At 42.3% G+C, this 26,797-nt stretch overlaps 1 protein-coding gene across 1 annotated transcript; it reads right to left on the reverse strand.

The window, feature by feature from the left end:
* Positions 1-3,673: 3,673 nt before the first annotated feature.
* Positions 3,674-6,096, reverse strand: LOC115117781 (trace amine-associated receptor 13c-like). Its single transcript, XM_065019823.1, has 2 exons — positions 5,509-6,096; positions 3,674-3,992 (listed from the first exon to the last, which is right to left on the reverse strand). The coding sequence occupies exons 1-2, from the start codon at positions 6,030-6,032 to the stop codon at positions 3,689-3,691; spliced, it is 828 nt and encodes a 275-aa protein (XP_064875895.1). The 5' UTR covers positions 6,033-6,096; the 3' UTR covers positions 3,674-3,688.
* Positions 6,097-26,797: the final 20,701 nt, after the last annotated feature.

Genomic DNA, 26,797 nt, shown 5'->3' on the forward strand with positions numbered 1-26,797 from the left:
ACTAACACTACTCTCACTACTCCTACTCTCACTACCACTACTCTCACTACCACTGCTCTCACTACCACTACTCTCACTACCACTACTCTCACTACCACTACTCTCACTACCACTACTCTCACTATCACTACTCTCACTATGACTACTCTCACTACCACTACTCTCACTACCACTACTCTCACTACCACAACTCTCACTACATCACTGCTGGCAGGTCAGGGGTCACATTAGAGTATTTTGGCATGATAGATATGTCTATATTGACCCTGGATCATATTATATATGTGTTGATCCTGGATCATGCCCCATGAAATCAGGGTGTTCCAATCCAGAGGCCACATAAGAAAAATGTAATTTCAGTTCTGCACAGTCCTGAAAATGTGTTGTTATTTGTAATTTATCAAAAACACTATAGAGAGGGATGTAGGATTGAGACATGAGTGAGGTTAGTGGGAGGTTTAATCTGAAACCCTACCTCTTCATGAGTATCTTTATCAATGCCACCTCCCCCCCATTTTCTAAATAACTAAAATAGCATGCTCTCGTGATGTGGACGCATGCTCTCGTGATGTGGACGCATGCTCTCGTGATGTGGTAGCCCTCAGGTTCATGTTGAATGTTCATGCTGTATTAGGGCCTTATTGGGCACCTTGAGTAAAGCATGTGTGTGTCTCCAACACCTTTAATTGGTAGAATTCCTTAGAGTTTTGGACCTCATTGTTCCAGAGCCTTGCATACAGGTGATAACAGCACCCTCAGTTGTCAGAAACTTAAAAAATGTAACTTAAAATGTTGAACTATCATCATTTAAGAGTTGTTCCCAGTGACAGAGCACAGGTTGAGTATTGCTGATGTAATATGCTCCCTAAGAATCATGCAGAGGTACTTACAAGAACAATTAGGTTTAAGTGCCTTGCTAAAGGGCACATTGACATATTATTCACCTAGTAGGCATGGGGATTTGAACCAGCTACCTTTCTCTTACTGGCCAAACTGTTAAACTGCTAAGCTACCTGGCACCGGATTTTGAGAGTTTGTTTTGATAAATCTTGAGGTATTTATTGTATGTTCACGTTCACAAGGCTTCCTTGCAAATGACCCACTTCTCAATGGTGACCCACTTCTCAATGGTGACCCACTTCTCAATGGTGACCCACTTCTCAATGGTGACCCACTTCTCAATGGTGACCGACGCTGTGTGAATAAATAAAACAATAAATAAATACAAATCACAATGTATTAGATGTGTTTGTGTTTGACACCTTTAATTGGTAGAGTGATATAAGTGTCATTATGATAGAGCCCTGCATGTTTTGAATAATATGTGAATATGTACATGTGTGACTTGTGTACTAACATTACAGTTTTCCATGCAGCATGTAATATATTGTGTTGTGCATTTGAATGCTGACGTCTCTAAATTTATTTCCATGTAAATGCTCGCTCAACTTCCGGGTTGGAGCGAGCGGTCGCATCCGCACTTCGGTCCGCAGGTAGTATAACTTTTCATTACATTTCATTATAGTACAACGGTTTGATTTGTCTAATCTTAGCAATTTCTTCTTAGCTAGCTACATAGCCGTCTTTGTATCAAAGATAATTGCGTAATTATCGTATTTCGTCGTCCTAACGTAGTCTACCCTGCTATCTGCCCAGCAGCTAGCCAGCTAGCAAACGTCCACCGTCTACCGAACGACTTGATTAGTGTAGTGTTAGCTAGCTACATAGTTGTCTTTGCTGTCTTCGTATCCAAGATAATTGTGTAGTTTAGAGTGTGTAGTTTTAGAGTGATTATCTTAATTTACCGAGGTTAGCTAGCCAGCTATTTGTCGTCCTTAACGTAGGAGACACTGCTAGCTAGCCAACAGCTAGCCAACGTCTACCGAATAGAACTTCCGCACTCAACAACCCGGTCGCATTCCGCTTCGCTCCACAGGTAGTATCACATTTTCATTTCATTTCATTACAGTACAACGGTTTGATTTGTTTGATCGTAGCTAGCTACATAGCTAGCTACATAGCCGTCTTTGTATCAAAGATAATTGTGTAGTCTAGAGCGATTTTCTAGGTTAGCTAGCCAGCTATTGTCGTTCTTTTAACGCAACGTAACGTAATCAACACGGCTAGCTAGCCAGCTAGCCCCCGAATAGCAGCACTGTAGAAACTATTACACTCAACGGAACGACTTGATTAGTGTAGTGTCAACAACGCAGCCACTGCCAGCTAGCCTACAAGGCTCACCTCTCACCTCCTACGAGGCTCACCTCTCACAGTTCTGGGAGACTTTAACCTCCCACGTCTACCTTTGACTCATTCCTCTCTGCCTCCTTCTTTCCACTCCTCTCCTCTTTTGACCTCACCCTCTCACCTTCCCCCCCTACTCACAAGGCAGGCAATACGCTCGACCTCATCTTTACTAGATGCTGTTCTTCCACTAACCTCATTGCAACTCCCCTCCAAGTCTCCGACCACTACCTTATATCCTTTTCCCTCTCGCTCTCATCCAACACTTCCCACACTGCCCCTACTCGGATGGTATCGCGCCGTCCCAACCTTCGCTCTCTCTCCCCCGCTACTCTCTCCTCTTCCATCCTATCATCTCTTCCCTCTGCTCAAACCTTCTCCAACCTATCTCCTGATTCTGCCTCCTCAACCCTCCTCTCCTCCCTTTCTGCATCCTTTGACTCTCTCTGTCCCCTATCCTCCAGGCCGGCTCGGTCCTCCCCTCCCGCTCCGTGGCTCGACGACTCATTGCGAGCTCACAGAACAGGGCTCCGGGCAGGGCTCCGGGCAGCCGAGCGGAAATGGAGGAAAACTCGCCTCCCTGCGGACCTGGCATCCTTTCACTCCCTCCTCTCTACATTTTCCTCTTCTGTCTCTGCTGCTAAAGCCACTTTCTACCACTCTAAATTCCAAGCATCTTCCTCTAACCCTAGGAAGCTCTTTGCCACCTTCTACCTTCTTCTGCACTGTTGTTTTTAATCATTATTGCATAAAGTAGTTATTTATAAATGTGAGAATAACTAGCTGACTAACATTTAACAATTGTGGAAGAAATTATTCATATATTGTGAACAAACTGTAAATGGCTTACAAATGGTTTATTACTTAACATTATAGTGTTACCCTTAATTGCATATTCTTCCATTTTACCCTCAATTACTTACACAATGCACCAGTGTGATAGACTTGGATGTTATCTAATATCATGGAGTATTGTGCATTTCAATATTACTACATTTGATGAAGACGTTGTGTCACAATTGAGCCACTAGAGGGAGGTGTTAAACAACATATAGAACGACTGATGACTTCCTCAGAATGTACTATTAGAATACTTACAAACTATTTATCATTGAATAACATGGAACAACAACAGACTTATGCCTTCTCCAAGTCCTTCAAATCCAATCCATCCAAATCATTCTGTATCAACACCAAATGTATCTTTTGACGAGAACACTGAGATAAGTAATGTCAGTGTATCAAAAGATGCAATTTGAATAATTGTTTTAATTGACTATATCAAACCTTTGTGAAACTAGGGAATAAAATTCTAGGAACTTCAGAGTTAAAATATGTTTAGCTGTCACTTTGAACCATGGATAAAATAATGCATCAATTCTAATTGTTATTTATTAAGGAATTAACAAGTGGTAGAAAACGGATGAAAAGTGATAAATTGTCACTAAAAAAAAGACAAAAATAAGAAAATAAATAGAGTTGAAATCCAACAAATGAAATAGGTGAAAACAACAATAGAAAGCGTTTTTGCTGCTTTTCTCTCAGAATTATTTGCCTGTGCAGTTTTAACACCAGACACACTGGCAGCCTCTTTTTTTGAAAATACCTTTCTGGCCTGTGATCTGGCCACCACAAAGGTTTTCACATAAAGCGGTATAATAATAGAGCACGGGACAACCATTGCAAATAGAGGGTCAATTATATTACCCCAGATTGACCCTTCAACAATAAAACATTCTTTCAAACACCTACTTCATACATGTACATTTATAACATTTTTTTTTTATATTCGCATCACGGTATATGATACTGCAAACATACTTTACTAATGATTTGTACATGGTTTATAAGGACATTTATTAAACATTTTATGAACGATGTTAGAAATCATTATTACATACCATAAAAGTTGTTTATGTATGAATAACCATCTTACGAAATAAATGTGGTGGTAATGAGACATTATTGATGTGGAGTCAGAATAATCATTATAAATTATTTAATACAAAGTGTTATTATAAATACCAATCTCTACATTCATTCTGACTCCACAGCTGTTCTAGTGTGACTCCTGACCTGGCAGCAGTGATGTAGTGAGAGTGGTGTAGTGAGAGTAGTGGTACTGTTCATTACCAGTATGTTGAAGTTCAAGTGTCTGCTGTGGTCACCTGTGCTGTTGTGCTTAATCACTAATGCATATAGTAGTTATTTATACATTTGAGAATACCTAACTGACTAACACTTAACACATTTGAAATGAATAATAAATGGTGAGCAAACTGTAAATTCCTAACAAATGGTTTATTACTGAACATTTTAAAGTGTTATCCATAATTGCATATTCTTAAATTTGACCATCAACTACTTACACAATAAACCATTGAGATATACTTGGATGTTATCTGTTATCATGCATATTGTACATTTACATTTTACTGCACTTGTTGAAGGCATTGTGTCCCAATTGAGCCACTAGAGGGTGATGTTAAACCTACATAATGACTCATGACGTTCTCAAAATGTACTTTTAGAATAGTTACATACTGTTTAGCATTAAATAACATGGAACAACAACAGACTTTGGTATTTGGAATATACAATCCACAATGTCTAAATTGTTTTTTATAACAGAAGCTTAGTCCTTACGTTGCCTTCTCCAAGTCATTCCATTCCAATCATTCTGAATCAACACCACATATATCTATGATGACAACACTGAGATAAGTCATATCAGTGTATTGTTATATGAAAGAAGCAATTACAACAATGGTATTACAAAACTATATTAAACCTGTTAATCAAACTGGGGAATAAAAACATAGGAACTATGAACGCCATAACTTCAGAGTTAAAATATGTTTAGCTGTCACTTTGAACCAAGGATAAAATAATGCATAAATTATTGGATTAATTAAGGAATTTACAAGTGGCAGAAAACCGATGATGAATGATAAATTGTCGCTAAAAAAAGACAAATGAAAGAAAGAAGAACATAGAAATGGAATCCAACAAATGAAATAGTTGACAACAACAATAGAAAGAGTTGTTGCTGCTTTTCTCTCTGACTTATTTGCCTGTACAGTTTTAACACCAGACACACTGGCAGCCTCTTTGGAAAATACCTTTCTGGCCTGTGATCTGGCCACCACAAAGATTTTCATATAAAGTGTTATAATAACAGAGCACGGGACAACCATTGTAAATACAACGTCAATGATATTACCCCATTTTATTCCTTCAAAAATAAAACATTCTGTCAAACACCTACTTGGCACCTGTACATTTACAAAGTTTTTTATAATAGCAGCACGGTATATGATACAACAAAACCAGGTAAATGATATACAACAGATCATTCTTGTTGTTGTTATTTTAGAGTGGTACAATAAGGGATCACACACAGCAACATAGCGGTCAATAGATATCAAGACCATGTTGCCCAGAGATAAAGAAGTACACAAAAAATCTATGTAGATATGAAACACACAGAAATATTCCCCAAAACCCCAGCATGGTTCCATTATTGCTACAGTCGTTACTGGTATCACAATCAGTCCCACCAGGAGATCTGACACAGCCAGAGAGAGGATGAGCAGGTTGGTTGTAGTGTGGAGCTGCTTGAAGTGAGAGATGGAGATGATCACCAGTAGGTTCAAAAATACTGTTACTGCTGAAATCAATGAGAAGAAGTTGTACAGTGTTATGTAGATAGATGTCGATAGCAAAGCCTTTCTGCAAGAAGAGTTTCCGTCTTGAAAACAGTATTGAACATCTTCATATTTCTCCATTTGTAATAAAGTGTCAAAATGCTGAGGTCCTGCTCCTGCTTGGTCCTGTATGTGACCATGTCAGGTCCGCCTTCTGACAAACTCTGAGCTCTGCCTCTCTATTTATCCCTGAGTTACTGACAGAAACTCCCCTCCCTGGAGTCTCTCTGCACACACACACACACACAACACCACCACCACCACCAGCAAAACATACACAAGTGAGCACAGAAATGAACAAACGGTTGGATAAACAAATAATTAATGAAAGCATGATGTAATGTAAGACAGGATTGGATGTTGCTGTGGCCAGCTAGCCTGTCATTCAACCTTACTGATAGTTAGAGATTAGAGATATGGTACATTTGCTCAACTAAGCATTTTAATGGGGGAAATATAGTATGGGTGATGTTTTGGTCCATCAAAGGCTATTTTATATGGGAAATATGATAACTGTGCAGACTAACTTGTTTGGTTTATGTCAGTGCTCAGTTTGGAACATATTCCACAACCTTAGGACACATGATGGCACCACACACATCAGCAGGCAAAAGTACATAGGGCAGCATCCTCTAAGGTGCAGGGTTGAGTTACTGGGTGGTAATCGGCTAGTGGTGGCAATTTAACAGTCTGATATCCATTAGATAGAAGCTGTTTTTCAGCCTCTTGTCCCAGCTTTCATGCACATGTACTGACCTCACCTTTTGGATGATAGCAGGGTGAACAGGCTGTGGCTCGGGTGGTTGATATCCTGGATGATCTTTTTGGCCTTCCTGTGACATCGGGTACTGCAGGTGTCCTGGAGGGCAGGCAGTGTGCCCCCGGTGATGCGTTGGGCAGACCGCACCATCCTCTGGAGAGCCCCGCGGTTGTGTGTGCTGCAGGTACCGTACCAGGTGGTGACAAAGCAGGACAGGATGCTCTCAGTTGTCCCCAAAGCACACATTCCTGGGTCGTTGGTTTTCAGTTCGCTGCAGCTAGCGACTGGAATGAGCTGCAACAAACACTCAAACTGGACAGTTTTATCTCCATCTCTTCATTCAACAACAATCATGGACACTCTTACTGACAGTTGTGGCTGCTTTGTATGATATATTGTTGTCTCTACCTTCTTTCCCTCTGTGCTGTTGTCTGTGCCCAATAATGTTTGGACCATGTTTTGCACTGCTACAATGTTGTGCTGCTGCCGTTTTGTTGTCTTAGGTCTCTCTTTAGGTGGTGTTGTGTTGTCTCTCATGTCGCGATGTGTGTTTTGTCCTATATATACATACACTACCGTTCAAAAGTTTGGGGATACTTAGAAATTTACACATTTTTTGCCCATTAAAATAACATAGAATTGATCAGAAATACAGTGTAGACATTGTTAATGTTGTAAATTACTATTGTTGCTGGAATGTTCCTCTGTCCAGTGTTTGAGTTCTTTTGAAGTGGGAAGGCCACTCCTCTCCCATCGGTCCATCCTCTCCATCATCTGATTCATTGCCGACCCAATCCGGTGAAGAATGGTGGTGTGATGGAGGACCCTCTCCTCCATCGATCGGAGAGGAGGTGTGGCTGCTCCTGTTGATTCCATGGAAGGTGCAGGATTCTGTCACGGATTAATAGGAGGGGAAGGTAGGAATAAGGCGCAGAGAGCAGAGGGTTCACGGAGCAATGCACTTTAATCCGACACAAAATGGTCATGCCCAAAAACACAGGGCGGAAAAATCAGCCCTTTTAGCAGTTCTATCTTGCTGGAAAATGTTGCAATTGGGGATGGTAATTTCAGAATATTTGGTGGCCTTCCTAAGCCAGGATTCAGACACAGCTAGGACATCACTGCTAAAGAAGTGAAGAAAGCAAACTTAGTGAGGAGGCTTCTGATGTTAAAATGCATGAAGCCAAGGCTTTTACGGTTGCAGAAGTCAACAAATGAGAGTGCCTGGGACCGTACATGGCCTGTGTTAACCTCTACATCACCAGAGGAACCAGAGGAGGAGTAAAATGAGGGTACGACTAAAGAACTAGTTGTCTAGTACTTTGGGAACAGAGACTATAAGGAGCAGATTTCTGGGCGTGGTAGGATAGATTCAAGGCATAGTGTACAGACAAGGGTATGGTAGGTGCGAGTACAGTAGGGGTAAACCTAGACATTGAGTGACGATGAGAGAGGTAGCATCTCGGAGGCGCCAGTTAATTAAGCTAGGTGCGGTCTCCTCATTTGTGGGGGGTGGGACAAGGGGGCTATCTTAGCTACACACAGGGCCTGAGTTCGAGGCTGGGGCTGACAGCTAAACAAAGTGAAGTACCGTGTTAATCAACAGTTCAGCAGGCATCAGCTGTGTACCCGAGTGATCACAGGCTCCAATGAGCAGCAATAGATGAAACAGGGAGCCGATTGGTAGTCGATTACTATGCTAGGCGAGCGGAAGACACATCGTTCAGGAAGCTAGCAGGCCGGGGCAGCAGAAAGATCATCACCAATATCCGCGACGCAGAGGCCGGTGGAGAGCACATTGGCCGAATTACGTCAGCAGAACAGTAGACCAGTCGTGATGGATCGGTGGGGCTCTGTGTCGACAAAGGGTCAAGGCCAATTGGCAAGAGAGGTATTGTAGTTGGTTTATTTTGTTTGCTAGCCGGGAGATGGGCCTAGCTCAAGACAAGCTCGAGGATAACTGGTGCATGCTTCTGGACAAGGGCGTTAGCCACAATAGCAACTAGCTAGCTACGAAGATCCGGTGTAATGGTCCGGAGTTTGCAGCAGGAATCCGGTGATGTAGTGGGAATATAAAGCAAATCAATATGCTCAGGGCTGAAATCGCGCTGTGCAGACTGGCAGGTATTATCCGTGCCTATATGGGCTAAAGCGGCTGGAGTCCGAGCTAAAGGTAAAGGCCACTAGCAGTGGCTAACAATGACTAAATAGCTAGTTGCTAATTAGCTGGCTAGCTGCTGATTGAGGTTCTGATGGAGGTTCCAGTTATAAGGTCTAAAAAATTGCAGATCCGTACCACATTGGGTGAGGCAGGTTTCAGGAAGGTATATTTATTTCTAAAATAGAAAAAAAAGATATTGAAATATAATGAAATGCATTTTTTTTTTAAATGAAAAAGACAATATTTACATGGGATGAAAAAAAACATATTTTATTGCTGCGCCATCTTGGAAAACATGTCCCGGAGCAAGACGTCGGTATCCGTTACGTGGGTGGTTCTTCCTTTGTAATCCCTGATAGTCTTTAGACCCTACCACATACGTCTCGTGTCTAAACCTTTGAATTGCGTCTCCACTTTCTCTCTCTACTGCCCTTTTGCCTGTTTGTTTGCCGAAGTTGTCCAAGTACTTATGAATTATTTAATTGGGGGGAATAATACATAATGTGTTTCTAAACTGTCAAACAGATACAGTGCACTCTGAAATTATTCCGAACCATTGACTTTTTCAAAATTTTCTTTGCCCTATTTAAAAAAAATGTTTAATTGTTTTTTTTACCCCTAATCAATCTACTCACAATACACCATAATGACTGTAAAAATGTTTTAAGATAATACCCAACACAGAGGACTAACAGTCAAGAGGGAATTAAAAATCTATGGATGGTTTTTTCTGTAATAGGGAATTAATGATCAATGGGTCAGAGACATGGAAGGAATTTGTCTAGGCGTTGAGCCTGAAACTGGATACCTGTTATTTGGCCATTGGGCCAGTTTTATTGCAAGGAATTCTAATAGATCAACCACAGGCTAGGGTTGGGTTATAAACCTACATCCTGTCTCTTGGTTCTGTGGAGAGAATCACTGAGGATAGGGGAGAATGAACATCTACCTCTCAGCCTAACATCAATGATTTGTCCTCTTTGAATAAACATATTTTTCTCCCTTGATTTGCTTTGGGGTCTGTGTTATTGAAGAGTAACATCAACTGCTAACCTGAGGAAGAAAAAACAGGTTTTATGTTTTTGGCAAATGTATAAAACATTTCAAACTGAAATGTACATACGTGTTCAGATCCTTTACTTAGCACCTTGTTGAAGCACATTTGGCAGTGATTACAGGGTATGACGCTACAATCTTGGCACACCTGTATTAGGGGAGCTCCCATTTTTCTCTGCAGATCCTCCCAAGCTCTGTCAGGTTGGATGGGGAGCGTCACTGCACAGCTATTTTCAGGTCTCTCCATAGATGTTCCATCGGGTTTAAGCCCGAGCTCTGGCTGGGACACTTAAGGATATTCAGAGACTTGTCCATAAGCCACTCCTGCATTGTCCTGGCTGTGTGCTTAAGGTCATTGTCCTGATGGTAGGTAAACCTTCGCCCCAGTCTGAGGTCCTGAGCGCTCTGGAGCAGGTTTCATTAAGGATCTATCTTTACTTTGCTCTGTTAATCTTTCCCTCGTTCCTGACTAGTCTCCCGGTCCCTGCCACTGAAAAACATATCCATAGCATGATTCTTCCTCCACAATGCTTCACCACAGGGATGGTGCAAAGGTTTCCTCCAAATGTGACACTTGGCATTCAGGCCAAAGAGTTCAATCTTTGTTTCATCAGACCCGAGAATCTTGTTTCTCATGGACTGAGAGTACTTAAGTTGCCTTTTGGCAAACTCGAAGGCTATCATGTGCCATTTATTTAGGTGTGGCTTCTGTCTGGCCACTCTACTGTTGGAGTGCTGCAGAGATGGTTGTCCTTCTGGAAGGTTCTCTCATCTCCACAGAGGAACTTTAGAGGTCTCTCAGAGTGACCATCGGGTTCTTGGTCACCCCCCTGCCAAGGCCCTTCTTCCCGATTGATCAGTTTGTCCGGGCGACCAGCTCTGGGAAGAGTCTTGGTGGTTTTAAACTTCTTCCATTTAAGAATGATGGAGGCCACTGTGGTCTTCGGGACCTTCAATGGTGCAGACATTTTTCCCGTGATCCGTGCCTCCACACAATCTTGTCTTGGAGCGCTACGGACAATTCCTTCGACTTCATGGCTTCGTTTCTGCTCTGACATGCACTGCCAACTGTTGAAACTTATATAAACAGGTGTCTGCCTTTCCAAATCACATCCAATCAATTGAATCTACCACATGTGGACTCCAATCAAGTTGAACAAACATTAAGGATGATCAATGGAAACAGGATGCACCTTAGCTCCATTTGGAGTCTCATAGCATAGAGTCTGAATACTTATGTTAGTATTTCTGTTTTTATTTGAAATACATTTGCAAATTGAAAAAAAAAATGTTTGTGGGGTATTGTGTGTAGATTAATGAGAAATAAAAAATAATTGAATACATTTTCGAATATGGCTGTAACGTAACAAAATGTGGAAAAAGTCAAGGTGTATGAAAACTTTCCAAATGCACTGCGTGTATGAAAATGCCCTCAAATTAAAGGTGACATTCTAAATTGTCACCTCATATTTAAACATTTGATCTTATTTTCAAAGTATAAAAACAATTTCCTGTAGAGTGAAACAGAGGACAGGCATTACTTTCAGTATGTACAGTGGCCAGAGCAAGGCAGTATAATTCACAATCTGTGACAAATGGATAAATGTACTTATTCTATGCTGAACAAAAAAATAAACACAACATTTTACAGTTCAGTTACAGTCCTATGTATATGAGTCATTTGAAATGAATTCATTAGGCTTATGGATTTCACATGATTGGGAATACAAACATATATATGTGTTGGTCAAAGATATACAAAAGTATAGCGACACCCCTTCAAATGAGTGGATCTGGCTATTTCAGCCACACCCGTTGTTGACAGTTGCATAAACTCGATCACACAGCCATGCAATCTCCATAGACACATTGGCAGTAGAATGAGCTAACTGGCGAGCTCAGTGACTTTCAACGTGGCACCGTCATAGGATGCCACCTTTCCAACAAATTTCAGCCATGTTCAACTGTAAGTGCTGTTTTTGTAAATTGGAAACATCTAGGAGCAACAATGTCTCAGCCACAAAGTGGTAGGCCACATACGCTCACAGAACGGGAAGGCGGGAATCCTTTGTCCTCGGTTGCAACACTCACATCCAAGTTCCAAACTGACTCTGGAAGCAACGTCAGCACAAGATCTCTTCATCAGGAGCTTCATGAAATGGGTTTCCATGGCCGAGCAGCCGCGCACAGGCCTAAACTCACCATGCGCAATGCCTAGTGTCGGCTCGAGTGGTGTAAACCATGCCACCGTTAGACTCTGGAGCATTGAAAATTGCCTTCTCTGGAGTGACAAAATAGATTTGGCGGATGCCAGGAGAAGTCTACCTGCCGCAATGCATAGTGCAAACTGTAGATTTTGGTGGAGGAGCAATAATGGTTTGGATAAATGCTGTTGGGACTTCCATTCAGATTACATTCTGCCACAAGACCATTAGTGAAGTTGGTCATTGATGTTGGGCGATTAGGCCTGGCTCGCAGTCCGTTTTCCAATTCATCTCAAAAGTGTGCGATGGGGTCGAGGTCAGGGCTCTGTGCAGGCCAGTCAGGTTATTCCACTCAGAATTCGCCAAAGCTATTTCTGAATGGACCTCACTTTTTTCACAGGATCATTTTTGTGCTGGAACAGGAAAGGGCCTTCCCCAAAATGTTGTTACAAGTCTAGAATGTCATTGTCTACTGTAGTGTTAAGATTTCCCTTCACTGAAACTAAGGGGTCTAGCTCAACCCATGAGAAACAAAACTCTCGTACATGATCTAAATAAGTTAAGACAGCCACCTACACAGCCTCCAGCAATGCTGCCAAGGAGTACAGCCTGCAGGTACATGGTAAGTAAACAACGACCTTAGAATAGTACAAAATGTAGGTGTACTCTCACTACCAGTGCTCTCACTACTTCACTGCTGCCAGGTCAGGGGTCACACCAGAGTCTTTTGGCATGTTAGATATGTCTATATTGACCCTGGATCATGCCCCATGAAATCAGGATGTGCTAACTCGGAGGCCCCATGAAAAAAAAAAATCAGTTCTGTACTTGTGAAAATGTCTTTGTTGTTTATCAAAAACACTATAGAGAGGGGTGTAGGATTGAGACTTCAGTGAGGTTTAGGGGGAGGTTTAGTCTGAAAACCTACCTCTTCAAGAGTATCTTTATTAATGGCACAACCCCCCATATGCTAATTGGTACCCTGCCTGGTACTTCTAAATCAGTTTCACCTTGGGTGGAATCCCACCTGAATGGAAAACCAACATCTTAACCAATAATCCAAGAGGAAAGACCCTCTTGGACTATTGGTTAAGATGTTGGTTTTCCACTCAGGACACCACGGTTCAGATCCCACCAGTGACATGATTCAGATGTGGGATTCTTGACCTGTGCAGGGAAGACTAGTTTAGAGGTGAGGGTTGTACTGTGTCTGAGGCCTAATGGAAGTTGTATTCACACAAATTACAATAGAACTGTACTTATGTTCACTGCAGGTTCACTTTGAATGTTTATGCTCTAATTGGGCCTTATTGGTTCCTGGGGGAAAGCATTTGTGTGTCTCCAACACCTTTAATTGGTAGAATTCCTTAGAGTTTTGGACCTCATTGTTCCAGAGCCTTGCATATAGGTGATAACAGCACCCTCAGGTGTCAGAAACTTAACCAAGTCAAAACTAACATCATTAAAGAGTTACACAGTAGAGACAACATAGTCCCAGTGACATCAGTCACAGAGCACAGGTTGAGTTTTGCTGATGTAATATGCTCTCTGAGAATCATTCAGAGGTGAAATACGTTGTTTTTGTCTGTCATTTAGCAGACGCTCTTATCCAGAGTGACTTACAAGAACAATTAGGGTTAAGTGCCTTGCTCAAGGGCACATCGACAGATTTTTCACCTAGTCGGCTCCGGGATTTGAAACAGCAATCTTTCTCTTACTGGCCCTACATTTAAACAGCTAGGCTACCTGGCACAGGATTTTGAGAGTTTGTTTTGATTAATCTTGTATTTATTGTATGGCTTCTTTGCAAATGAGACCCAAGCTTGATGTCGTCATTGTATGGGACCAAATACTTGTGTGTATTAAAGTATTAAAAACATAAGTGAATTTGTCCTTATACTTTTGCTTCCCTAAAATGGGATGACTATGTACAAAAAGTGATGTAATTTCTAAATGGTTCAACTGATATGAATTTGGGTGATCATTCCCTCAAATTAAAGCTGCCAACCTCATAGTCATTGTCTGATTTCATATCCAAACTTTTGAAGTGTAGAGTCGAAAGAAGAAAATATGTGTCACGTTGGCATGAAGGATCGGGAGACAGATGCAGGAATGCGTAATAGGGTTTTTTATTTTACCCAAATTACGGTGTGCCGTGTAAGGGCACGGGGACAAAGACCAAATAAACATGTAACAAAAACACAGGGTGTCCATCAGAGAGATATGTAACCCATTTCAACTAAATGCCTTCATGATGAGACCATTTAACCTATGCAGAAAGCAGGTAAAGGTCTTGTAAAAACTACTTGTCATTAAATCCGGAAAAACTACGTACAATGTAAAGAACTGTTGATCACTAAATCCAGCTTGAAGGACCAGTAATAACATTGTAGGTAATGATCACTAATTACTTCATGTTACTTTGACAAGTTTCAGCTATATGTTCTACTGTATTACTATTTTTTATGTTGGAGTTGCCAATACCGCCCTATTTAGTGATCAACAGTTTTTTTTACATGCTCTGTCATTTAGCAACCAATAGTTTTTACATGGTCTTTCGAGACGGATTTAGTGACCAACAGTTTTTACATGGTCCTTCGTATTATCGTGTGATTCTGATCTGCTATAGTTGAGATGTTGAAGTACCCAGAAGAGGAGTTGTTTCCGCACCCCAGGATGCAGATTAGTTATCTTGCATCCCTAAGACGTATGGGGCTGCTGTCACCACCCAACACCGCCACAAGAAGCCATCATGCACCTGAGGAAGATGAGTTGCCTACACACCTCTCTCATCTAAGAGACTACCAGCTCTGCTCCAGGCCTCTTTAGTGGTCAGGAAGTGACGTACTCTAGGCCCGCCTGGCCTGAGTCAACACTGCTGGAGCACCGGTACCAATGCTACTCCCCTGACTGCCACAGCTCTAGGCCTCCCCGGCTAGAGCAATCATCACCACCACCGGAGCACCATCACTGCTGGTCCTCCCTGAGTTGGCCAAGCTACTCCCCTGAGAGACACTACTCCTGAACCTCCCAGCCTGTGTGTTCACCACTTCCACGGGACCATTGGGACCCCACTACGTCCAGAGGTGGCCCAGGTATTTAGCAGAAATTCGTCCCCTGCTGGAGTCGTGTCTGCCAAAAAGTTGGATGTGCCACCTCCCCCCGAGGTGATCCAGCCCCTCTCAGAAGTCACACCTGATGTCTCCCCTGACCTAGTTGTCTGGTTACCGAGTTACTGTCCCACACGGTAGGGTTAGAGTTACAGTTTCGGGCCTACCTGGCAGGTGTAAAGTGACCAGGCTTTGAGTGTCCTGCTCCTCAAGTAGATCCAGTGTATCCTGCCTCCATGGTAGGTTTAGAGTTCCCTTCCCTTGTTATTTATTTATTTTCATTTAACTTTTATTTAACTAGGCAAATCAGTTAAGAACAAATTCTTATTTACAATGACTGCCTAGGAACAGTGGGTTATCTGCCTTGTTCAGGGGCAGAACTACCTCCGAAGAACTCTGCCACCCAGGAACCCGAAACCTTCTCATTCCATGATCCCATCTGAGTCTTCCAGAGCCCATGCAATTGTGCCATGCTCCTCTCCCGTGTATCGAATGTCAAAGGTGGATCCAAGAAGGGCTCTGCCTATACTGTGGAGGGAAAGATCATCTACGCAGCCATTTCCCTGTTCGCTCCCCACAGAGAAATGAGAAGTGTCCCTCCGCTGCCATGCAGGTAGGCGTGTCCTTATTTCTAAATATCTCCCAGAAGCAATTGTCCATCCCAGTATTGATAACCATGAAGGGGGTTACTAAGTATGTAGAGGGATTGATAGATTCGGGAGCAGCAGGTAGTTTTATTAATCACCAGTTAGTACAAGAGCTTGAAATTGATCTAACACTTGTCACCCCTCCCTTACGGATAAACAACCTGGACGGGCAGCCATTGGGCACGGGCTTCATTAAGCACCTGGCACAGCGTCACTGTCCAGATTGGAGTCTTCCACACTAAACCATTCAACTCACGGAACTCTCATTCCCCAAACAGTCACTCATCCTTGGACACCCCTGGTTTGTCGTCATGACCCTGCCATCTCGTGGCGACAAGGTGAACTACTGTCCTGGTCTTCTACCTGCTTCACCAGTTGTCTCAGCCTACCCTGCAGAGCCACCACCATTGAGGAATCTGCCTCTGCAGTGCCATCCGCCATACCGTCTGAATATGCCCAGTACAGCAATGTCTTCAGCAAAATCAAGGCCTCCATTCTGCCACCACATCGCCCAGGGGACTGTGCTATTGACTTACTCCCTGGAGTGTCCCCACCGAAGGGTCGTGTCTACCCGCTATCAATCCTGGAAAATGAGGCAATGGAGATCTACATTGATGAAACACTCAAACGGTTTCATTCGACCTTCCCGGCTGCGTCCAGCTTCTTCTTCGTTGGAAAAAAGGACAGTGGTCTCAGACCATGTATTGATTAACGTTCCCTGAATGACACAACGGTCAAGAACCGTTCCCTCTTCCTCTGGTCACAGCGACCCTTGAACAAGTGGGCCCCAAAAGGCATCTATACAATACTAGACCTGCAAAGTGCATATAACCTTGTCCGTATACGTGAAAGCGAAGAATGGAATATGGCCTTTATCACCGCACAAGGGCACTACGAAAACCTGTTCATGCCCTATGGCCTTACGAACGCCCCCGCCATCTTCCAATCGTTAAATGAACAAGGTTTTCCAGGATATGGAAATACGGTCACTCTACATTTCCACCCCTGACGTGGAAATGTGGTACCCTAGGACGGAGACGGACTGTTGGAAGAACAGACATTTCTCAGCCTTGATGTACAGGTCATGCTCTAATAGTCGACCAAGCACCCTGCGCACCAGGGACACATGTTCGGCGCGTGTAGCTGAGTATATCAGAATGTCATCGATATACACCGCTAGACCCTGCCCATGCAGGTCCCGGAAAATCTCGTCAACAAAGACCTGGAAGACCGATGGAGCATTCATCAACCCATACGGCATGACGAGGTACTCATAGTGCCCTGAGGTAGTACTAAATGCCGTCTTCCACTCATCCCCCTCTCGGATACGCACCAGGTTGTAAGTGATCCTGAGATCCAATTTTGTGAAGAAGCGCGCCCCCTGCATTGACTCGATCACACTGGTGATGAGAGGCAGCGGGTAGCTGTACCTCACAGTGATCTGATTGATCCCTCGATAGTCAATACACGGGCGCAGACCCCCATCCTTCTTCTTCACAAAAAATAAACTTGAGGAGGCAGGTGAAGTGGAGGGACCGAATGTATCACTGACCCAAGGATTCAGAGACATATGTTTCCATAGCCACCGTCTCCTCCTGTGACAGAGGATACACTTAACTCCTGGGAAGTGCTGCGTCTACCAGGAGATTTATCGCACAATCCCCCGTCGATAAGGTGGTAATTTAGTCGCCCTGTTCTTACAGAAGGCGAAAGCCAAATTGGAATATTCTGAGGGGATGCGCACAGTGGAGACCTGGTCTGGACTTTCCACCGTAGTCGCACTGATGGAAACCCCCACAAACCTCCCTGAGCACTCTCGTGACACCCCCTTGAGAGCCCTCGCCACGAAATAGTGGGGTCATGACAGGCTAACCAGGGTAGGCCCAGGACTGGAAACACAGGAGAATCAGTAAGGAAGAGACTGATTCTCTCCTTGTGACCCTCCTGCGTAACCATGCTTAGTGGAGCGGTGGCGTCCCTATTCAGCCCTGACCCTTATGGTCGACTATCTAGGGCATGCACAGGGATGGAAATATCTACAGGAACCTGGGGCCTGCTGTAGTGGGGCTGGTGGAGGCGCTGGACGACCTCTCCCAACGATCCATCTTCTGCAGCACGCGATCCATGGCGGTGCCCAGATGTTGCAATATGGTCTCGTGCTGCTGGACACGCTCCTCTATTGCCACAGGGAGGGCGCCTGCTCCTGCTGACTCCATTCTTTGGGTGAGTTATTCTGTAATGGTGGTTTGTGTGTAGCTGGTGTAGAGGAGTCAGGCGCAGGACAGCAGATATTAGTAAATAAACCTATTTTACTCAAAATAGACAAATACAATACAATATAGCGATCCCACATAAACGGACCGATTTACATAAAAACAATCACTCACAAACAAACATGGGGGAACAGAGGGTTATATAATGAACAAGTAATTGGGGGATTGAAACCAGGTGTGTAAGACAAAGACAAAACAAATGGAAAATGAAAATTGGATCGGCGATGGCTAGAATGCCGGTGACGTCGACCGCCGAACACCGCCCGAACAAGGAGAGGGACCGACTTCGGTAGAAGTCGTGAGAGACAGATAGCACTTTCTGATACCGCATTATATTTTTTCTGATCAACTGGCTTGTTCCTGTGTCAGGAAACAAATACCATATTAATCAGATAAAATACTTGGCCGTTACAACAGATCAAATTTGTAGTTTCTGCACTTTGCCTTTGTAGGGCAGCATCAACTTATGCCATTTCAACTTCCCTAAAGTCAACTTTTCTACACACTGACTAGCTGACATATGGCGTGTCGTCACGTCTCCGGAAGTTGTGGAATATGTTCCAAACTGAGCACTGACATCACCCACAACAGTCTTACACAGTTATCCTATTTCCCATGTAAAACAGCCTTTGAGTGACGAAAACAACGACATACTATATTTTCCCCATTAAAGTGCTCAGTTGAGAAAATGTACTTTAAAGTTTTTTAAATTTAACGGGTCCGGGAGCGTTGTCATCATCTGACACAAATTAGCATAACGCAACGGACATAAATATTACTAGAAAATATTCCTATTCATGAAATCACAAGTGAAATATATTGAAACACAGCTTAGCCTTTTGTTAATCACCCTGTCGTCTCAGATTTTGAAAATATGCTTTACAGCCAAAGCAAGACAGGCAATTTGTGTAAGTTTATCGATAGCCTAGCATAGCATTATGCCTAGCTAGGAGCAGGCAACCTGGTCACGAAAATCAGAAAAGCAATCAAATTAAATCGTTTACCTTTGATGAGCTTCGGATGTTTTCACTCACGAGACTCCCAGTTAGATAGCCAATGTTCCTTTTTTCAAAAAATATAATTTTTGTAGGCGAAATAGCTCCGTTTGTTCTTCACGTTTGGCAGAGAAATCGACCGGAAATTGGGTCACGACAACTCTGAAAATATTCCAAAATAGCTCCATAATATCGACAGAAATATGGCAAACGTTTTTTGTAATCAATCCTCAAGGTATTTTTCAAATATCTATTCGATAATATATCCACCGGGACAATTGGCTTTTCAGTAGGACCGAGAGGAAAAATGGCTACCTCTGTATTTTACGCAAAAATCACTCTGAGAGCCATCATGTGACCACTTACGCAATGTAAGTGTTAAACACCTCCCTCTAGTGGCTCATTTGTGACACGTCTTCATCAAGTGGAGTAAAGTTTAAATGTACAATACTGCATGATATCACATAACGTCCAGGTATATCTCAATGGTGTTTTGTGTAAGTAGTTGAGGGTACAATGCAAGAATATGCAATTAAGGGTCACACTTTATTATGTTAAGTAATAAACCATTTGTAAGGAATTTACAGTTTGTTCACTATATATGAATCATTACTCCCACATTTGTAAACGTTTTGTCAGTTAGGGATTCTCACATGTATAAATAACTACAATATGCTTTAATGATTAAGCACAACAGTGGTGGAGACCGCAGCAGACACTACCATTACTCTCACTACATCACTGCTGCCAGGTCAGGGGTCATGCAAGAGCAGCTCTCTCAGATGCTGTGGAGTCTGAATTAATATAGAGATTGGTATCACTTTATAATAACACTTTGCAATAAAGAATGTATAATGGATTAGTAAATAGTTTATTCATCATTCATGTACTATTACTCCCACATTTGTTGTAGTAAGCTGGTTATTCACACATTTATTAACACCTTTTATACTGTGTAATGATGATATATATAAGATAATTCATTAATCATCTTATGAATTAACTTAACTATTAACTATTTACTAATCATTAGTACAGTCGTGTTGCAGTCCCTAATCTAAAGTGAAGACTTTACATACTTTATAATACCTTATAAATGTTTGAACAGTGACCAGTGTAATTTATCACATAAAGATGTACATGCTATTGGTAGACATTCCAGCAGTACCTGATGCTCCTTAAGATCTCAAAATGACCTGGAACATATCAATGGTTAAACAATAAGCACACAACACAGAGGATGTTAAAGGAAATATATTGAACATTTTATTCCAAAACAGTCACACTGTTGTAGTAGTGTGCTGAAGGAAGTAACGTGTTTGTCTGAAAATGATGACATTCTTGTTTGTTGGCAGTGAATACCAAAACCAAAGTGTGGATTGCAGTCACTCATTAGAGCAGTTCATAGACTGCTTACAGGGTAATATAACCAATATCTAAATACATAATTTAACTGAACATTACGTTTAAAGGGATACTACCTTTAATACACCACAAGTGAAGGTGTCCACATACTTATGACTTCTTCAAATGGGGGGACTAGATACATCATTTGTTTTTTTTCCTAAACGGTAAAACATATGTGGGAAAATATCCTCAAACAAAAGGTGACATTTTATAATGTCGCCTCATGAAACATTAGATTTCATATTCAAAATGCTGGAGTGAAGAGGCCAGTTGAAAAACAGTTTTACTGCAGAGTTTTACACCCACTGGGCCAACACTGGTTGAATCAACGTTGTTGTATTTTTAACCAACATGGATTAGACATTGAATTGATGTCTGTGCCCAGTGGGCAGGGATTGCTTTCAGTATGTGCTGTGGCCATAGGATGGTGGTATACTTCACAATCTGTGACTGAGAGGAACAATATGGATTAGACATTGAATTGATGTCTGTGCCCAGTGTCTGTGCCCATTGCTTTCAGTATGTGCTGTGGCCATAGGATGGTGGTATACTTCACAATCTGTGACTGAGAGGAACAACATGGATTAGACATTGAATTGATGTCTGTGCCCAGTGGGCAGGGATTGCTTTCAGTATGTGCTGTGGCCATAGGATGGTGGTATACTTCACAATCTGTGACTGAGAGAAACAACTTTACTCATTCATACATGAAAGACACGTTTGTCTGTTCTATTAAGTAAATGTGTATCTGAACTGTATGTATTTGGTGAAAGTGTGCCTCTGCCAAACTGAGAAGAGACCGTCTGTATAAATAATACCAAAGCCTTTTCATTACAGGAGACACCCTGAATGCGGTGCCTTCAGAAAGTATTCATACCCCTTGACTTATTACAGCCTGAATTCAAAATGTTAAAAAAACAAAACAACACCACATCACTAGAAAGTAAAAACATGTTTTTAAACATTTTTTACAAACTTATTGCAAATTAAATACAGAAATATCTCATTTACATAATATCTCATATACATCCCATTTTAAATGACATGCAGCTTATAAAGGCTTCATAATGCCTTTATAAATACTACATAAATGTGTCACAAATCATCTATAGAGTATGTCATCATCTATAAAGGGTTCATAACTGTGTGACATAGCCATTAACGTCAAATGTTACATAACTCACTAGGTCAAATATGACATAAGCCTGTGCATTATAAAGGGCTGCATAGTCAACGTTTAATAAATACGGACTGATGTCAATTTTTAACAAATTATGTTAATTGCGTATGTATGTATTAAATGAATGTATTTTCAGGTGGTGTTGGTTGTCTTACATTTCAGTTCATCCAGGCTTACAACATGTTTTTATACATTTTTAAATAATATGACAAAGTGCAGTTTTTATGACTATTCTACGTATAATTTTATATGCAACCTTAATACTGAAGGGTCATGAAAAGTGGTTAAACCAATGTATGTTGCCTATTACAATGTATTGTCAACAATTCAATCATATTTTTTCACAATTTTTTTTTAAATAAAAAAAACCTAAATGTACCTATTCTTATTCCACCGTATTTTTTACTGACATATCAACCACGTGGTTAAGCACATTTTTTGACAATTCTTGTTTTTCAGCTCTTTGAATGTGCAAAGTTAGAGTCTCAAAACCCTGAACTTCAGCACCCAAAAACTATACAAATTACGTTAATTGATGCTGGAGGGCTGGGGGAGTTGACCAATCAGGTTTAAGGTTTGTTTCATATCCACTTCTAAATCTATTGGCTGAACATGTTGTCATGACGTTGGCCTGGGAGATTTATGACAGTCATAAATACCTCTTCCCCCCTTTTTCCTCTCTCTACCCTACTAAGGTTACATTTGCAAAACCCTTGGTTAACATAGAGATTCTGGGAACATCAGAAGGTGGGGGGAAATTAACTATATTCTGGTAATCCGACCAATTGAACATATGCGGTGGTACTTAATGAATATGATGTCAGTTCAGTTTTCATCTGAGACATTCTCATCAATGATAAGATGACATAAACTCTACAGTGGAAAGTCTACACATCAGAGTTATTCACATGGAATTGTTGTTCAATTTAATTGTTTGAATATGAAATTATTTGTGATGGGATGAAATGTGATTTTAGCTTCTAAAATGTGAAATTTGGATTTTCATAAGATAGGGCTGCTCAATCAGTGGCCCTCCCCTGTGAAGGGACAAGGACTATAAAACTTTTCAAACACATCCTCCTCTCCCTTCCTATATAAGCCCGTGACGACAACATAACTATCTGTTCCGGGGATATGAGGATGACGATCCTATGTCAGAATGGTTCAGATAAAACTACAGAACGAAGCCAACATCAGCATGAGCTTCGGTTGCAAATGGTATGAACTTTGAACTCTTATTCACGACAGAAGTGATACCTCCTAGCTGTTGAGTTAGCGACCGCAGCTGCAAACGCAGGTTAGGAACAGACAGAGTATCCCATCTACCACACAACGACGTTACTACAACTTATTCAAGTGACCACCAGAGACATTCTTCAAAGGACAGAGGACTCGGTTTGGCAACACGGTCTTCCATCTACCACCAACCTGCTGAAGCGCAGCTCAGAGTAAATATTTATTGCATTTTCCTTTTCCAAATGGGCGGTCATTTAGAATGCATAAGATACTGTATTTACGATAGCACAGCTACGCCTTTGTTCCTGCCTTCCCACTCTCTCAAACCCCGCCCCTTTTCCTTTGTGTAACAAGCTGTCATATCTGTTCCGCCCGCTAGGGACGTTTTCCTATGACGTAAATAATTATCCAGGTATAATTAATTATTTGTGTATGTGAATTCTGTGTGATTAGTTAGGTATTTAGTAAATAAATAATTTAACCCAATGTTGTATTGCTGATTTATCTTTTTAGCCAGGGTTCTTGCAGATAACCAAGAATTTACAACTTTCAGATTATGAGACTGAAGTAAAATGAAGATTAATGTTGACTGCTATTGATGTAAAATATTGCTAAATCTTTAAGAGTTTATTCGGAAGATAACAGCTCTATAAATATTATTTTGTGGTGCCCCGACTCGCTATTTAATTACATTTACATGATTAGCTCAATCAGGTGATATTAATTGCGGATAAATTATTTTATAGAATAGCATGTCATATCAATTAATCCGGCATAGCCAAAGACACGACAATTTTCTACCAGCCGGTTGAGAACAGGATTCAATAAAGGGTAGAGCCTTCAAAAATGGTTCCATATAGCACCAAAAAGGGATCCGCTATGGTTACAAGGAACCCTTATTTGGTACCATATAGAACCATTGGTTTCCAGCTGATCTCATACTACTGTGTCTGTCATACTACTGTACAGTAGGTGGTGCTATGCACATTTTCAGTTACAGTGGGGCAAAAAAGTATTTAGTCAGCCATCAATTGTGCAAGTTCTCCCACTTAAAAAGATGAGAGAGGCCTGTAATTTTCATCATAGGTACACTTCAACTATGACAGACAAAATGAAAAAAACAAATCCAGAAAATCACATTGTAGGATTTGTAATGAATTTATTTGCAAATTATGGTGGAAAATAAGTATTTGGTCAATAACAAAAGTTGATCTCAATACTTTGTTATATACCCTTTGTTGGCAATGACAGAGGTCAAACGTTTTCTGTAAGTCTTCACAAGGTTTTCACACACTGTTGCTGGTATTTTGACCCATTCCTCCATGCAGATCTCCTCTAGAGCAGTGATGTGATGATTTCAAAAAAGCTTTACGGCAAAAGCACACCATGTGATTACCTGAGTACAGCGCTTAGCCATGCTGTCAATGAACTTCTGGGCCACATCCTGACTGATGGCAGCACATTCTTGTTTAATCAATGCTTGGAGTTTGTCAGAATTTGTGGGGTTTTGTTTGTCCACCCGCCTCTTGAGGATTGACCACAAGTTCTCAATGGGATTAAGATCTGGGGATTTTCCTGGCCATGGACCCAAAATATTGATGTTTTGTTCCCTTTGTTATCATTTTGCCTTATGGCAAGGTGCTCCATCATGCTGGAAAAGGCCTTGTTTGTCACCAAACTGTTCCTGGATGGTTGGGAGAAGTTGCTCTCAGAGGATGTGTTGGTACCATTCTTTATTCATGGCTGTGTTCTTAGGCAAAATTGTGAGTGAGCCCACTCCCTTGGCTGAGAAGCAACCCCACACATGAATGGTCTCAGGATGGTTTAATGTTGGCATGACACAGGACTGATGGTAGCGCTCACCTTGTCTTCTCCGGACTTTTTTCTGGATGCCCCACACAATCAGAAAGGGGACTTATCAGAGAAAATAACTTTACCCCAGTCCTCAGCAGTCCAATCCCTGTACCGTTTGCAGAATATAAGTCTGTCCCTGATGTTTTTCCTGGAGAGAAGTGGCTTCTTTGCTGCCCTTCTTGATACCAGGCCATCCCCAAAAGTATTTGCCTCACTGTGCATGCAGATACACACACACCTGCCTGCTGCCATTCCTTAGCAAGCTATGTACTGGTGGTGCCCCAATCCCGCAGCTGAATCAACTTTAGGAGACGGTCTTGGCGCAAGCTGGACTTTCGTGGGCGCCCTTTCGTGGCGCCTTCTTCACAACAATTGAACCGCTCTCCTGGAAGTTCTTGATGATCTGATAAATGGTTGATTTAGGTGTAATCTTACTGGCAGCAACATCCATGCCTGTGAAGCCCTGTGAAACCCTACAGAACGGCATAGGCAAGATGCTGTAGATGGTATCGAGTACAGTATATACATATGAGATGAGTAATGTAGGGTATGTAAGCATGTAAAAGTGGCATTCTTTAAAGTGGCTAGTGATACATGTATTACATAACGATGGCAATATGCAGTAGATGGTATCAAGTACAGTATATACATATTGTAACACTACAGAGGCGGATGCAAGATGCAAGCAACGATGGTTTAATGAATACAGGTTACAGCAGCAACAGGACAGACAGACTGTACTCAGACGGAATCCGACCCAGGGACTAGGGCGCATCCTCCTATGTGAGCGTGCTGAGAAACCCAGGGGAGAGTGTCCGGATGGGTAGGAAGGAGCACAGCAGATAATCCACACAAGGGCGGCGAGAGATGAGTACGGACACACGACACAACCTCAGGGAAGTAACAACGATCTGACAACAAGAAACACTGGTTACAGAACATATAAAGGGAAGATAAGTGATTCCAGCTGGCGCAGACAATCAGGCCGAGATTGGGAACCACGCCCACACAAACACGGGAGAGAGAGAGAGAGAGAGAGAGAGAAAAGGAAAAGGAGGCAGTGGATTCATGAACCGTGACAATACCCCCCTAGGAACGCGTTTGGCGTTCCCAGGCGAATTTACCTGTCGATTGAAATCATCGATAAGGGAGTGATCCAGAATGTCCCTAGCAGGTACTCAACTTCTCTCCTCCGGGCCGTAACCCTCCCAGTCCACCAGGTACTGGAATCCGCGTCCCCTCCTTCTAGAGTCCAAAATACGATTGACAGAAAAGGTGGGTTCCCCATCAACAAGTCGTGGCGGGGGGGAACCGGGACCGGTGGGTTAATGCGTGCCTGAAACACAGGTTTTATTTTAGACACATGAAAGGTAGGATGAATTCTCCTATACGCCGGAGGAAGCTGGAGCCGGACCGCCACCGGACTAATGATCCTGGTGACTTTGAACGGGCCGATAAATTTGGGGGCAAGCTTGTTCGAAACGGATCGGAGTGGAATGTTCTTAGTAGAAAGCCACACTCTTTGGCCAACGACGTATACCGGAGGCTTCGACCGGTGGCGATCGGCCTTAGTCTTGGTGCGCGCCCCACCCGGAGAAGAGTCTCACGGGCTCTGCTCCATGCGTGACGGCACCTCTGGATGAAAGCGTGAGCGGAGGGAACAGACACCTCGGACTCCGTACTGGGAAAGATAGGTTGCTGGTAACCTAAACTACACTCAAACGGAGAGAGACCCGTGGCTGCCACTGGCAACGAATTGTGAGCGTACTCAATCATAGAGAGTTGTTGACTCCAGGAAGAGGGATTCTTAGAAACCAAACATCGCAACACTCTCTCCAAATCTTGGTTGGCCCTCTCCGCTTGACCGTTGCTCTGGGGATGAAACCCTGAAGACAGGCTGACACTCGCTCCCAGTAACCTACAAAACTCTTGCCAAAACTTGGACACAAATTGGGGCCCCCTG

The sequence above is a fragment of the Oncorhynchus nerka genome, linkage group LG1 (genome assembly GCF_034236695.1).
Source record: "Oncorhynchus nerka isolate Pitt River linkage group LG1, Oner_Uvic_2.0, whole genome shotgun sequence".
NCBI classification, from domain to species: domain Eukaryota; kingdom Metazoa; phylum Chordata; class Actinopteri; order Salmoniformes; family Salmonidae; genus Oncorhynchus; species Oncorhynchus nerka.